This window comes from Pediculus humanus, genomic scaffold (assembly GCF_000006295.1).
Source record: "Pediculus humanus corporis 1103172107574 genomic scaffold, whole genome shotgun sequence".
Lineage (NCBI taxonomy): Eukaryota > Metazoa > Arthropoda > Insecta > Psocodea > Pediculidae > Pediculus > Pediculus humanus.
Window position 1 is genome coordinate 472,391 of NW_002987189.1, and position 16,250 is coordinate 488,640.

Consider the following 16,250-nt stretch of genomic DNA (forward strand, 5'->3'; position numbering starts at 1 on the left):
TTTTCACGTGGCGCTTTTGAGTTTGACTCAAATTTTTTAATTTTTAATTTTTAATTTTTTTTTTGCTTTACGTCATTCGTTGCTTGCGAATTTACAAGTTTCGGTCGTGGAATTAAGTGAACTTAAATAATAATAAAAAAATTCCACGTGTTTAAATAATAATAATAATAATTTTTTTTTGTAAAAGTGTCGTTCCGCGAATTTTTTTTTTTTTTTTTTCATTTTCTCCCAATTAATTTTTATTTAATAATAAACGACAGACAAATCGTCGTTTGATTTTTTTCCCCTTTTTTTTTTCTTTTTTTCTTTCACGTTGGCCGCCCTGATCCGACGACGAAAATTTAAATTTAAAATTTTTCATTTTTTTTTATTTGTTTTCTCGACTCCATTAGAAAATTACGAGGATATCATGTCGGGTTCGGTTTTATTTTCTCCCAATTTCAAAGCAACTTCGCCACGTCCAGGTAAAAAAAAACGACTCGAAATGATTTTTTCCTGTTTGTTCTTGAAAATTTTTTGTTGTGGTTGTTGTTTTGAAACTGTTTGTTTTACGATTTAAATGCGTCATTTTGTCCTTTTTTTTAACTTTCGACTAAAAGCTTTTTGATTTATTTACGTTAATAAATAAATAATTTGTTTGTGTCCGACATTTTTTCACAGTTTGTTTTTGTTTTTTTTAATGTAACCGACAGACAAACAAACAAACAGACGATTGTTGTTTGAGTAGATTTAACGGTTTCATTTTACGAATTCACATGATAAAAAAAAATTTATTCGAATATTAAATGCATGATGGACGACGAGTAAAATAATTTACATTTAAAAAAAAACTGGGCGAACGTGAAATAAAAAGTGCGGGTTGTCTGTTTTGACTTGAGTGAAAATTTGGCAACGTTTGTCATATACGTTCGTATATACGTTTTGTTGTCTTCAAAGACGTTCTGGCTGGCACAGGAAAGCTTTCGAAATTTTTTTTTTTATATTTGTATTGTACGCGTCTCAAATTTCTTTCACTTGATTGTTATTTTTTTGGTCGTTTGTTGCGTATGCTCGTTCGTTTGTTTGTTTGTTACTAAGAATTGTCAAAATGGGACGAAAGTTTAACGAAAATGATTTTTTTCTTTTTTTTCTAGGAGTTTGGTCTCCCACGCAAAAAAACGTTGTAGAAAAGACTGAAGAAGAAAAAGAAGAAAATCAAGAGAGGAAAAAATTAGAAGATGAACCCATCCCACCCGTATGGACTCCAAAGTCCGCACAAGCTAGTCCCGTTTTAGAAAAAAAAGAATTTCGTCCCGTTAATTTTGAATCTCCCGTTTTATCCAGGAAAAAATATAATACTCCAGACGTAAGAATTTTAATTTTTTCTTCCTCCCCTCCCCCCTTCCCGTTGCTGTTGCAACCACCAGTAATATCACTCACTTTAACTTCCCGAATCGAATCCTCGCGCACGTGGTCACGGTAAAGAATAATGATGATTATTTTTTTTTTTTTCTTGTTCCCAACAGGAAAAAAGAGAATCGAGTGTTCCGCCACCATGGCAGCATACAGGTGGTGAATTGCCACTTTTAGCAAAATCGCCTAGTTCGCCTGCTTTATCTCTTCCGAAAGCTCCCAATCCGACGGTGACTCTTCTTCAAAAAGCCAGAGGTTTGTTTCTTCTTTTTTTGCTAAATGACAAACGTCGAAGGACACACACACACGGCGGGGGGGGGTCGATGGGGATAGTTACAAACGATTCGCGAACAATCTCCTCTCACAGGAGGAGGATCAATGATAATATTTTTTTGTCGTTTACATATCGTTAAAAATTCCATAGATTAAATAAATAAAAAGGAAAACACGCACGATTTTAAAAAAAAATTTTAAAAAACCCAATTGAAAACATTCAAAAAATGCTTGTTTAGTTCTTTTTAGAAGCACGATGCCACACTTTGCACTTTTTCTTTACAGAGGGTCGTTTGCCTCGGGGAGCTCATTATCTCAACAGTGAAATGAATGAGTTTCCTATTTCCAACGAATCCGGAATCGAAAGGCTTGAAATAGGTAAGAAGAATTATTATTATTATTATTATTATTATTTTTCATCATCATCATAATAATAATAATCGTTGTCGTCGTTGTCGTCGTCGTCATCACGTCATTATAATCATCATCATCGATGTGATTTTTCCTCTCTCTTCCTTCTCTTCCCTCTCTCTCTTTCTTCGCTCTATCCCATTGATTCTTGATCACTTTTCCAAACGGTCAGTTTTCTTTTTTTATAATTTTACTTTTATTTAATTTTCTTTTTTTGTTTTTTTTTTTTTTTTTTTTGTAGTATCATTGACGAAAAGCGAATCGGATCGACCGCGAAAAGTTGAAGTTTCGCCAAAGAAAATTATTGGAATCGGTCCCACAACCAAAGAAGGAGTTCCATTAGTCCTTAGATCGGTAAATAATTTTCTTTTCTTTTCTTTGATGAATTATTTTTGATATCGAATTCGCGTTTGTTTTTTGAGTCATTATTATTATTATTTATTATTTTTGTTCCTGGGGAACGAATCGAACGGGAATTTTTCCCTCCACGATTAATTTCGTGCGAACGTGTCACGATCGATCGAAGTTTTTAATTACACGCGAGAAAAAAAAAAACAATTAAAAAAGTTGAAATTTTTTTTTATATCGAATAAACTACTACCAACAACAACAATTATAATTCACTCCCACAGGAATTTTTTTTTCCTCGATGTTGATTTAACAAACGTCCTTCGTTTCAATTACATTTTCCTTTTCGCGTCATTGTATAATTATTATTATTATTATTAATACCATCATCATTAAATTGTTTTTTTTTTTTTTTTTCGTTAGGAACTGACAGACGAAAATAGAGAAAAATGGTACAAGCGAATGTACGACTCGTTGCACAAACAAGGAAATGATGGTGAGTGCGTAATATTAAAAAAAAAAAAAAATTATGGACGGGGAATCCCCGCGTTAAGAAGGAGTAGCTTTATTTCGATAGAGAATCCGTTCGTACGTTCGTCGAAACGTTCGAATTGATCGTTATTTTTTTTGTTTTCAGAAGATTATGTAACAGTCAAATATCGAACTAGTCCGAGTCGTAAAGGTTTGTTTGTAGAGTAGTTATGTGTTTGTTTGTTTGTTGCGTTCGTCATAATCGTCGTGTCGTTAGCTTTTCTAACAATGCGTTTGTTTCAATCACTCGAGACGAAAATAATAATAATAATAACGGCAAAATAAAATTTGTTAGTTAGAAATTGTTGTTTGTGATATATAACTCTCATCACCTTTTGACCCCGCCCCTCCCTCCCCTTTAAATCTCAAAGATTGAAATAAAATTCCCTTTTGATAATAATAACTGTAAATATTATTATTATTATTGTTTTGCCGCGAACGGTTTTCACCGTCTATTATTAATTAAACTTGTACATTTTACCTTTTATGTTTCCGTGAATTCAATTATCATCATCATCATCATCGTTCATGATGATCCTGTCGCCTCGTCGTTATCATTATTATCATCTCCTTATATTATCCGTGAAAATTGTGAAATGTTTGTCACGTGGTATCCCACGTGGCATTTAAAAAGCTTTGTCGATTGCGTTGCCTGAAATGATTAAAAATGCACGTTCGTATGAGATGATAATAATAGTAGTAGCAGTAGTGTTTGTAGTAGGTTGTAGTGAGTGTTGTAAAATCGAGAACCGTTTGTGAATCATTTTTGCCGTGAAACAAAAAAAAAAACAGTTTTGTCGATGTTTGTTTGTTTTTGTGTTTGTTTGCTTTTTCTCGTGCGTTTGTTTATTAATTCGTTTGAAAACGCTGTCGTCATTGACGTTCGTTTGTATGTATTTAACAGGTATATTTGATTATCGTCACGGTTCAAGTAGCGGATATCAATCTGAACCCGAATCATTAACCTACGATTTGTCAACGAACAGATATGTCACATTAGATAGAAGACGAGCAGAGCCGGCCACAACAAGTTCAATATCGGTCACATTACCCAGATCGTGAGTAATCAAACAAACAAACAAACAAACAAACGAACAAACGCAAATTTTAAAAAAATTGTTAAAATTTCGTAATTTTCTAATGTTTCAGACGGGAATCTCCTCCTAGACGTGATTTAGGAACGTATAAAAATCAACCGGGACGTATTGAGGATTACGAACCTGGACATTCTTCCATTAGCGAATTAGAAGCTAACAAGGTTAGTAGAAGCTAAAAAAAAAAATTTATTTTTTTAGAGTACCCCCTCCCCTCCCCTCCCCAAAAAAATAATTTTTTTTTAACTTCCCGAATCGAGCTTTTTTCTTATTCTTTCGCTTTACTAACCGACAGCAAATAAAAAACCGTCGTTGATGACGTAATTCATACGTCACAGGTATATGAAGAAGAAAAAGGGCGCGAACAAATGAAATAATTGAAATCGGGTCGCGTTCGGGACACATAAAATAATAATAATAATAATTTATTTTTCAATTTTGCAAAATTGAATAAATTGCTTTTCCTTTTGTCATTAAAAAAAAAAAAAAAAATTCATTATTATTATTATTATCCCAACCCAATTTTTTTTTTTTTTTTTAATTAAAATCAATGAACCGGAGCAAAATTAAAAAAAAAAAAAAAAAAAAAAAAATCGTCTGCCGTCGCATTTCGATATTAAAAACAAGAATCGATTAAATACTACAAAAATCAAAATATATCGAATTTAACTACGAATTCGCGAAAACGGAAGTCACGTACACGTACATTCCTTAATAATTTACTAGAAATTGTCATTTCCGGTTTGTTTTCCTTCTTCTTCTTCTTCTGTTCTTTCGCTTGACAATAATATTTTAATTTTTGTTTTTTTTTTTTTTTCTCTCTCTCTCTCTTGTAGTGGTGGGACGAAGTTTTGGAAATTTTTGACAGGGTACGATAATATTTTTTTTCTTTTTCTTTTGTTTTGTTTTTTTAATGTCGTCGTCGTCGTTTGTTGTTGTTGTTTTTGTTGTTGTTGTTTTGACCCACAAACATAATTTTTATCCGTAAAATATTTTTGTTGTGATTTTCTTTAAAAAACAAACTAATAATAATAATAATAATATGATTTTCGTTTTTATTTTTTATCGCCCGTATGTGTTTACCCCACGTGCATGTTTGTAAAATTTTTGATACAATAATAATAATAATAATAATTGTTTTTAATTATTTACTTTAAACACGCGTGTGTTGAAAAAAAAAAAAAATTAGTGGACGTATCGGAATTCGGATGCTAAAAGTCTTCCCGTTTTTAATAGTCTAAGGAAAGATTTCGTACAATATAGAAGAGTAAGAAAATCATTAATTTTTTCCTTTTTTTTTTTTTTTTGTAGTTTGGTATGCGTGTTGAAAAAAAAAAATTAAATTATTGTGGTAGCACTGCTTTGTTTTTTGTTTTTTTTTTTTTTTGTCTTAATCGAGTGCTTTGTGTTACCGTATCGGTTTTTTTTTTTCGTTTAGTTTTTTAAAATGTTTTTAATTAATTTTACAGGGAGAAGAAGATAAAACACGTCCGGCATACAAAACTCAATCTTCCCGATCATTTACGAATTAGTAAGTATTTACGCAACGTGACGAACGTGGGGAAACGAAACGAAAAAATTGTTTTTCGTTCTTTCTTTTTTTTTCTAGCGCTTCGGGATACGCGAGCGATCCTCAATTTGTTTACAAAAGAACGGAAGACGATTTACAAAGTCCTCCAAGTTCTGAAGAACAAAAAGAAGCGTATAGAATAATTCAAAAAGGCGGTGAAATACCATTGAAAGGCCTTAGAAAACCCGCGCCGGAAAGACCCAAAGGTAAGTCGGTAAATATTATATCAATCGTTATTATTATTATTTTTCACTTTTCTTTTTCTTTTCGTACGCGAAAAACTTTTGACGGAAAAATATCCTTTTTTAAAGCGATCGAAATGATTTTGCTGCTGACACGTCTATCATTTTCCCGCGAAAAATTTTTTCGAATTCATTATTAAAACCTTCTCGCGTTCGGGTAAAATCAAGCACAAGCACACGCGGCGAAATTTTAAATATTTTCCGTCCCACGGCCCCCCTTCCCTTCGGGTGATTCGCACCCCCCTAATTTACGCGATAAACTTAAGTATTATTATTATTATTTATTTTTTAATTATTCTTATTTCACGTTCACACGACATATTTTAAATTTATTTATTCACTAAACGGTTGTAATATTAGTTAGTTTGTGTGCACAATTTTTTTGCACAAATTTAATCGTGGCACAAATTTTATTATTATTATTATTATTATTATTATGAAGGAGCACGCGAGGTTCGAACTTTTTTTTTTTCTTTTTTGTTTTGTTCTTTAATTTTGCAGACACGGAAATTGAATATTTTCCATTATCGTCAACTTTGACAAGAATTCGAGTACACAGACAAAATATTACTCCGTTAAGTGAATTTCCATTTTGTTTGCATCCATTGATTAAAAATAAAACCACGTTGAATTACTCGGCGTTCCCATTCGGAGTGTGCAGCTCCTTTTCACAAATTCATATATTTCCACCTGTTCCTCCTCCTCTTCCTCTTCCTATTCCTCCTTCTGGTTCACAAGCACAATACGTCGCATCTTCTTTTCCACGACAACCGCCTCCTCCTCCTTTTCCTCCTCCTTCTTCTTCTTCGACTACGTCGGTTGATGATAAAAACTCGGAAAGAGGTCAGAAATTTTCGGTTCAACTTCAAAATATATCCGATCATAAAAATTACATTCAAATAGTACCGAAACCGAGGAGCTGTTCGAAAAAAACTCCGATTTACGTTAATTTACCCGTTAGAAGAAATTGTTCGCCGTCGGTGAAAAAATTTACGGGGGGGGATTCGATTTCGTGTGAGATTTTGTCCGAGTCGAAAACCGATACCGAAAAAAAAACAGATTTGGAATCATCAGGTGCGATCGGAGGAAATAACATAAGCGAACCCGTGGAAAAAACCCAAAACCGAAAGGAAAATTCCGTTGGTTTAAAATCATCCGTAGGAAAACCGGAAAAGGAAAAGTGTACGAACGGGAAAAAAAAATCTCAGGTAATTAAAAGTTCGGAAGGGGAAAAAAAGAGAAAAAAATTTCTCAAAACTATTATTATTAATCAAGAAGAAAGGAAAATAAAAAAAGTCGGAAAGAAAACCGGAGTTTTCAATCTCGCGGAAAACGTTCAAAAAGAAAAAAAGAAAAAATTAGTTACGGTGAAAAAAAATAAACGTGAAAAAAATTTTCCGGAACTCGGTTCGCGAGAGGAAAAAGTTAAAAAATCATCGAGTTTGAAAAGAGACGAAGTTGAAAGTCTAAAGTCTGGAGAAGATTTTACGGAAAAAGAAGCGGAGAAAAAATTGAAAAAAAAAGTTCCAGTCGTTCATTTCGCTGGAGAGACGGACAAAGGAAACGATAACTTAATCACCATGAGTCCGATCGATAAAATATCAGAAACGGACTCCAAATCGAAAGTGATCGAGTCCGACATGACGGAAGTTTTCCGAAGCAGAAGTTTTTCACCGGATGTGCGAAGGAAAATTTTCAAATTGCCCGACATGAACAAACCGATGCCGCCGAAAAGAAAACAATCGAAAAATCGTCAAACTTTAAAAATGTTGTCGAAAATGAAAGTGACGTATCCGTGTCATCACAGATCCCGACTCGACGAATTCGGTTCGAACGTTAAATTTCTCCAGGATAAGATAAAGAGGAAATTCAAGGACGACATCGACTACATAAAACCCGAATTCGGTGACGACGTCGAAACCGTGAGAACGATTAAGAGGAACAAAAACGGAGAGATGAGCATTCACACGGATAGATACGTAAGACTAGGAGGAAAAACGTGTGCGGGATTGTCTCCCTTCAGAGCAACGTATCCGGATATAGGTCGCCGTAGCCGATTGATTTCCGGAATTCGTTCCAAACAGGAAGGACCTTACAAGTCTCCGAGATCGAGCAGCACTCCGTCGTTGAGCAAGACACCGTATTTTCCAATGACCGAGTCGAGATATTCTCCGAGTAGGGAAAGATTACCACGTAACGCACCGCAAAAAGAAAATTCGTCCTTGAAAAAGAGCACCGTGTCGAAAAGTTCATCTTCGCCATGTCCATCCGTCAGCAGTTACAAAAGTGGAAAATCCGGTAAGAGCCCAATATCGGATAAAGGAAGTAATTCGTCTCTGGAAAAAAATCAATTTCATTCCTCCAGAACTTTTTCACCCGTTTCTTCAGCAAGTCGAGTCTCCAGCCCGAGATCTCCATCTCCCGGATTATACAACGTCAAAAGAAAAACTCAAAAATTGACGAATTCGGATGTTGTTAAAACGATCGCTAAAAAACCCGTCGCTACCGATAAACCATCCCTTCAAAAGTGCAGCATCACGAAATCGGTGGTCAAACCGAAAGAAATAACATCGAATGGGAAAACCGGTGGGAAAAAGTTGGTGACGCCGTTGAAAAAAGGAAAAACCGTTAAGAAGGAAATCAACGAGGATAAGAAAGTGAAAAAAATGACGAGCAAGTCGCGAGTATCACCCGACGGTGGAGAAAAGGAAAAAAAAATTTTGATACGTGAAAAACCTCCAGAACGTTACGTATCGATGACGGTTAAAAAGGAAAAAAATGAAATCGCCGAAGGTCGGGATCTCGTTAGAACGGATTCTTTTTTTCAAAATTTGTTTTTACGAAGATCCCCGGAAAGGAAATCAGGTATCGATTACGAAAAAATTTCATCCGTTTTGGAACGTGCGAGAATGTATCAGAGAAGAATCAATTGGCCGGAAACGTACAAATCGGAACCTTCTCTGTCTTTGGTCACGTATTATCTCAATCAAAAACGTCCAGTTTCCTTTTCAAAATTCAAACGTTTGGATCGGGATTACGATCCGTATAGACTTCACAGTCCCTTGGGAAGTTTTCACTCGGAAAATTTTCAAACGAAACTCAGGAGATTCGATTCGTTAAGTCAATTCGACGAAAGTTCCCGAAGGGGTTTTAGTCCGGAGGGTAAGGAAAGGAGTTCTAGCGAGCCTCCCTTTTACAGATCCGGTTCGAACACGCCGGAAGATGATCGTAAACGGAAACAATTGAGAGATTCACAAAGCGAAATCAGTTCTATTAGATCCTCTCCGACTTCGTCTCGCTCTCCCTCTTGCAGGAGAATAAGGAGTCAAAAAATTTTGAACGGGCAAAAATTATTGGGTCGAGCTAAAAGCGCCGGAGAACTCGAAAACGATGAAAAGACGAAAACGACGAGCGATTTGACACGAAGTACGAGTTCGTTGAATTTGAGCAACGTGAGCGATCACACGGAATATCAGGCCTACGTTCTCGAACTCATGCATTCCTCTCGAAAGTGTAAAAGGTTTCGAGAACTTCATAAATTTTATTCGAACCTTGAAAAAATGGAAGAATTGGAAAAAACAGCTTCGACGGGTGATTTGAGACCGCGTTTCAGAAACGAAGAAATAATCGATTTCGACCGTTGGAAAAAAGTTCGTACGAAAGAACGAGCCGAAGCCGAACTCAAAACATTGGTTGAAAACCTGTTCAAAGTACAAAAGGAAAAAGATTTGCTGTTCAGAGCGACGGACGTCGAAGCCGTTCGCTGGAAAGGTGACAGAGGATTAAGAATCAAAGAAAGATCCGTGGAAGATTTAAAAGAACAATTTAATAAATTTGCTTTCGAAGAATTGGAATCGGAGATTTGGAAACAAGATTTCGACGTGCAGAAAGACAATTACAAATCTCTTTGGAAAGGAAATTCCGTCGTTGACGTGGCAAAAAATTTAAACAACACGTCGGCATCTTATCGCGGAAGACCTTTGACCCTGGAAGATTTGGAAAAAATTGAAAAAACGAACGCGAGAATCGGAAAAGAATACGGTTACAGTCTCAAAGCGTGGAGCAGTTTGTCCAACGAGCAAATTAATTTTCTAAAGGATCAATTGAACGACATATACGGTCAAGATTTAAGACGGAAAGGTTTGAGCGGAAGTACGGATAATTTCGCGGACAAGTACGAAGTGTGCGTACCTAAAAACAGTAAGATAAAATCACCCGGAGAGGGTCCGTTGCAAGTTCGTTGCAGTTCGGCCATGTCAAAGAGCAACACTTTGACTCCGACGATAAAACGAAAGGAAAGCATGCAAAAAGAATGGAAAAAAGCGGATTCGATAAGTGCACTTCCGGTATTGGTGAAAAGCGAAAACGAAAATGGAAACTTGTTACAACTTCCGTGGAAAGAAGATGTGGGAGGATCATCGAAATACGGGAGGAGTTTTTCGGAAACTCGTCATCCGAAAGAGGATCATCGTTACGCGAGTCAAAGGTCAAAGTCAGCGTCGTCGCAACCTTTGTCCGAAGATGAAAAAAAACAATTGTCGATGACTCTTAGTCGCGAGATTATCGAAAAAATGTCCAAGAGTCCTGGAAAAGGTCCGATTTTGCCGAGGGAAACGTTGGGAGCTTTAGCGGCGGCGAGCGGTAAACTTTACGAGTTGAATAAAGATTATGAAATGAATTACATTCCAGAAAATCGAATGGAGGAACCGGAAACAGGTAACGAGTCATTAAAATCGAAATTCGTTATTCCAGTCAAATATAAAAAATCATTTGTTTCCGAACCGGAATCGGGAAGCGGAAGTTCGGAAACTTCCGTCAAAACGGTAATTAGAAAAAATTCTATCGACGTGTCGCAAAAAGTTCAATATTTTGAAGATTTGCGACAAAGCAACGAGGATTTTGATAAAATGGATTCTAAAAATTTTCCGAAAGTTGAGTACGAACCGGAAATTTACAAAACTACCGCCAATAAAAAGAAAAAATCAATTTTAATGCCTTCTTCTTCTCTGGAAAATTTAAACGATTATTTCGGTCATCAAAAACAGTATGCGACGACGTCTCCCGTTCACCTTTCCAAAACGTCAAACGAGGGTACGAAAGGCGTGATGACGTCAGTTCCGGTAAAACCCGAAGATGTACGAAGTGGGAAAAATATCATCGACGATGGAAAATTCATACCCGTTCGATATAATTTATCATCAAGTCCGGTCAATTATAAATATCTTCCGAGCGTGAGCAGCAATGAAAGTTTGTTTTCCTACAGATCGAGAAGCGTGAGTCCGGACCCCACAAAATACTACAGAGCGTATTTAAAAATGGTAAAATGCGGAGCAGTGAGAAAACTCTGCAACAAGTTCGAAAGTTGGGAAGATTTGTTGTCTCTGTCGTCGGATAAAGATTTCTGGTTGCCGCCGGCTCCTAGAAGATTCGCAAGCGATCCCGAACTCACCCGCGACATGCTTCGACGATTCGGTACGGATCCTTCGAAAGTAACCGTGAGAGGACAAGAAGTCGGTGACGTGAGATGGTTGAGAACGAAATTCGAAAAAGAAGTTCCACATTCCTCGAGAGGTAGAAGTAGGGTTCGTAGAGTTCGTAGTCCTCTCGCAAGAAGTCCCATCACCGTCAACGATCGTTACATGCCGAGAATAAACGTCATATCAAAAAAGGCGGAATTGCAGCTGCAAGGATTAGACGGGAAAAATTCAATTTCGCCGTCTCGGATGCACGAACTTCCGGCCTCCCCGGAAAATTACAAATCCCTAATCGATTACACGAAAGATCACGGGGGATATTATTTTTCCGGAGAAGTTGAAAAATTAAAGAGAAAATTCGAAAGGCTTCAAGACGCGGAAAGATTGTCCATATTGGGACAAATGTACACGAGCACTCCCGACGTGAACGAACTCCGAAACATCGCGCCGTACCTGGAATGTTCTTGGGTCGCTCACAGGTACCCGGGCGGACCGACATCTCCCGAACCGGAAGTTGTTAAAAAGCGCGAAATGTCAAAATCGAAATCCCAAGTCAAACCTCGACCTCATTCCTCATCTCCCATAAGGACTAAAAAACCTTTGTCCATATTGAAACCCTCCTCATCCTCATCCGTCGACCGGAGCATATTCGCCGATCAAAAATTCGATCCGACGATTCATCGTCCAAAATATAGGTACCAACCCGAACGCGAAGTTGATAGAAGATGCAAACGAAACGAATCGGATCGGTGGTGTACCTGGAATAAGCCTACCGTTACATTCAAAGGTTTTTATTTATTTATATGTTGTCGTCAGGTGATGGAATTCCGTTACGTCGGTCACATAATCAAATGAGCATCACGTTCGCACGTTCGCAAACAAATTATCGTCACTTTTTTTTTTTTTGTTTTGTCACTCCTCCCCTTGCCACCCTCACCCTCCACCCCCCCCGACAACAAATTTTCAAACACGCTTTAAATAAAATAATTTGTAATTATTTTTCGTAGAAAACGTCAGCACCAATTTTGAACCTGAAATCCGCGAAGTGAGTCCAGGTTTGTATCTCAACGCCGTGCGTTTGTACACACACACATACATACACTCAAACAGTTTTTTTCGGTTGTTTTTAAATAAAAACAAAACAATAACAATTAATTCAATTTTCTGGGAGTTTTCATTTTCTATGCTCTTTTAACCTCTCTATGATTCCGGAAATGAGAAGCATTATTTTTGTGATGAATCACAAAGTTTTATTTGAATAACTACTAAAGTTTTTTTTTTTTTAATTGATTTTGTACCTTTTGTTACTTCCGGCAAAATAATTAATGATGATGATGATGATGATGATGATCTAACATTTTAACGTCACTACGAATTATGCTTTACACTACTACTACATAAATTACTCACTGTCACGATTTTTTTTCTTTTTTCCTCCTACTCCTCCTTCAAACGAGCTTTGATTGGAAAAATTGCGATAATGAAAAATTCTCTCTCAGCATTTGTGTGCGTTTGTGAAATGAAAGAGAGATTTTTTTTTTGCTCGATGCGTGACACGTCAAAAATTAAAACATAAAAATTGCGGCAAGTCACGCAATAGTCGATCCGATCGTTATTATTATTATCATTAATTTTTCTCGTAGATTCGCCTAGGAAATACGTGGAATCCGAAGTTACCATACATTACAAGAGTCCCGTAAGATCCGAAGCGAAGGTCATGCTGTCGGAAGACGAACTGGCGAGACGTCAGGCGGAATCGATGAAACGAATTTACAAAGAAGAAAGGAGAAGAAAATATTTGCAGGTACGTTTCTTTGTAAAAACAACAAACAAACAAACAAAACTACAGCACGGTTTTCACTTTCAGGAATTGCAAGACATGAACAGCAGAAGACACACGGATAATTTCATACCGTCGCAAAAAAGTCCAATACCGTTGAACAGATACGACGATTTTCCGCTGGAATACAATTTCCAGTATTCGAAAGACAAAGATAGTTCCGTGGATCCGGATCTTGTCGCGAGAGGCTTGTATGATTTCGAAGGAAGGCGACCCAGGTATTCTAAAGTTTCAGGTTTGATCTTCATCGAAATATTTTTTACCGTCGGTATTTTTTTCTTATTTTCGAATCAGAGAACTGGCTTTCCGTCGGGGTGACATCATATACATAATGAGAAGATTGGATAAGAATTGGTGCGAAGGTGTCTTGCTCGATGGAACCATGGGATTATTTCCGCTGAGCTACGTCGAAGTGATTCCTTATCACGAAATAATGAAATACGGTCGTGCAAGAGCCAAGTACGATTTTGTACCTCAAACATCATTAGAACTTCCGGCTCGGAAAGGTTTGTGACAGTACAAAAAAAAAAAAAAAGTCATCTATCAGAACGTCGTAAGAAAATAAAATTCATTTTAAATTTATTTAGGCGACATAATAACGCTGACGCGAAAAATAGACGAAAATTGGTTCGAAGGAAAAATCGGTAACAGAACGGGAATAATACCGGCTTCGTACTGTCACGTATTGGTCACGCCACACGTTAACGTCAACACGCAAATCCGTTCTGAAAAGGTCAACAAGCCCGTCGCTGCTCCTGCGGCTCATTCACTCATACACGACGGAAGTGGCCTTTCTTCGAAACATTATTATGCTCCTTACGTGAGCAGTCCGAATTCTCCGGGTCGATCGACCGTGTCGTCAGCTTCAGTCAACTATCACGACAATCACGTCAACGCTGACATGCTCATCGACGAAGCCCTCATGCAATTAGACGAAGAATTCGATTTGAAACGTTCGAATGTAAAATCTGCAACGCAACCGCTTAACGTTCGCGTTAATCCGAGGCCCGAACCCGCATTGTAAGTTCTTATCCCTACTCGACGAATTCCCCTCTCCTCCTCCCCGAATTAATCAAACGGTTTTTTTTTTTTTCAGGTATCAGGTACTCTTCAACCACGTACCGAATAACGACGACGAGTTGGAACTTTTACAAGGAGAAACCGTGACGGTTATTGAAAAATGCGGAGACGGTTGGTACATCGGAAGTAAAACGAGCGATGGAAAATTGGGAATTTTCCCAGGGACCCACGTTCGACGCATCGCACCTGAATTCGTTTAAAATGTAAAAATTGTTAGAAGGCGGTGGGGGAGTGGCGAGGTGGCGCGGCGACGGCGGTAACCACGACGACAGTGCCTATTAACGAGCTTTAAATATTAAATTAATTTATTTTATCCTTTTTTCTTATGTTTTAAATCCATTATTTGCTTGTTTTATTAGTTACAAAGTTTAACGTTAGGTAGCAGCAGCTGTCAAGCGAAAATTATCCTTTTTTTTTCATCATTATTAATCAACGTTTTTTTTCTTTTTTTTTTTTCTTCAGTTAATTTTAAGCACATTTTTTTTAGTTTATTGAGTTCGTAACATCACATTTAGAAAACGTTTTTTTTTTTTTTTTAATGGTAAACAACGTGTTTTACCTATTCGATTTCCCTAATTTTAACCTAAACTCGTTTACGAGGGAAATGCTTGTATTTATACATCACATATAAAAGCATAAAAAATATTTAAAATTTTTCTTTTTAAGTCTTACAAAAACACGAAAAAAAAACTAAAAAAAAAAAAAAAGTTTATGAATTATATTTTTAACAAACTAAAACACTCACCTGTTTTTTTAATTAAAATAACTAGTCTAGGCGTTTTTGTGTCGCATTATGAATAATATACAAATTAAATATTACGTTATGTATTATTGTTTAATTTTTTTTTTTTTTAATAAAACCACCGAAATTATATTTAAAAACACGAATACGAATTTAAAAAGGAAATAAAAAACTATTTTATCGTTGAGAAAAATTAATTTTTTAATTTAAATAACGTTAATTTGACACGAGAAAACAAAATGAAAAAAAAATTACATACTCATACTGTGTTGTATGATACTTTACACATAGTAATAATGTTCTTTTTCGGTTATTTTCAAAATTTTAATTACAAATATTTCCGTTCGTTAGTGCTAACGATTGGAGCGCTAGTGTCGTAATTTTACCCGTTAGTCACTAATTAATTTTGTCAAAAATCCTTTTAATTATTATAATATTGTCACGTTTTAAAGTATATCGATATAAAGAAACAATATAAAATTGAATAATGATAATGAAAAAACAAAAATCTCGACGAGTTAACCGTAATTTCTTAACGAATACATTAAAAAATTTGTTAAACGGATTTAGAGTGAATGCAACAATTAAATAAATTTCGCTTATATTTACCATACGTATAAAGCAATCAATCCGCCATATTGTTAATTCTTTCGAGAACCTTCTCTTTGGAAAGAACAAACATTTTCACTTTTTTTTTTTTACTTTAAATAATACACACTATGATAAATTTTACTGTAAAATATTAACGAACGACACAACGCGTGTACACGTGTGTTATTTTAAATATAATTAATCAAAAAACGCGACCGTTAAAATTTTTTTTCTTTTTTCTTTTAATTATTACTTAATCGCTTGGTAACAACTCACGAACACTACTACACTAGCGCTACAACCGTTAAAAAAATTACCTGGCGGAAATATTTGTAACTAAAAAAAATGACGTCACAATTGTCCGCCATAATTATACATTATTATAGTTTTCACAAAACCAAAAAAAAAAAAAAATGTAACAATCAATCAAATTTATATATAAATTTTTTAATATATATATATATATTATTAAAATTTAATTTCCCTTAAATAATTAATTAAAGGAATACAATATAAATAAATATACGTTTAATCTAATCGGGAGGATTGTCTAACAACAGCCATTTGTAGTAATTACAATTAATATTATTATTATTTTTTATCATTATATATATATATAAATTTTATAATATATATTATTTGGTATAAACGTATAATTTAAT

General features: G+C 35.6%; 1 protein-coding gene across 1 annotated transcript; it reads left to right on the top strand.

Annotated features, from left to right (window-relative positions):
• Positions 1 to 1,087: 1,087 nt before the first annotated feature.
• Phum_PHUM221180 (dcapl, putative) lies at positions 1,088 to 14,455 on the top strand (the record flags this gene model as incomplete). The annotated part of the gene is made up of 19 exons (XM_002425760.1): positions 1,088 to 1,345; positions 1,506 to 1,647; positions 1,951 to 2,043; positions 2,318 to 2,430; positions 2,848 to 2,920; positions 3,062 to 3,110; positions 3,891 to 4,013; positions 4,105 to 4,213; positions 4,886 to 4,918; positions 5,519 to 5,580; positions 5,659 to 5,829; positions 8,026 to 8,100; positions 12,989 to 13,139; positions 13,203 to 13,312; positions 13,334 to 13,393; positions 13,470 to 13,681; positions 13,763 to 14,017; positions 14,114 to 14,195; positions 14,272 to 14,455. 19 exons carry the CDS (start codon positions 1,088 to 1,090, stop codon positions 14,453 to 14,455), a joined length of 2,355 nt encoding a protein of 784 aa, XP_002425805.1.
• Between the last annotated feature and the right edge of the window lie 1,795 nt (positions 14,456 to 16,250).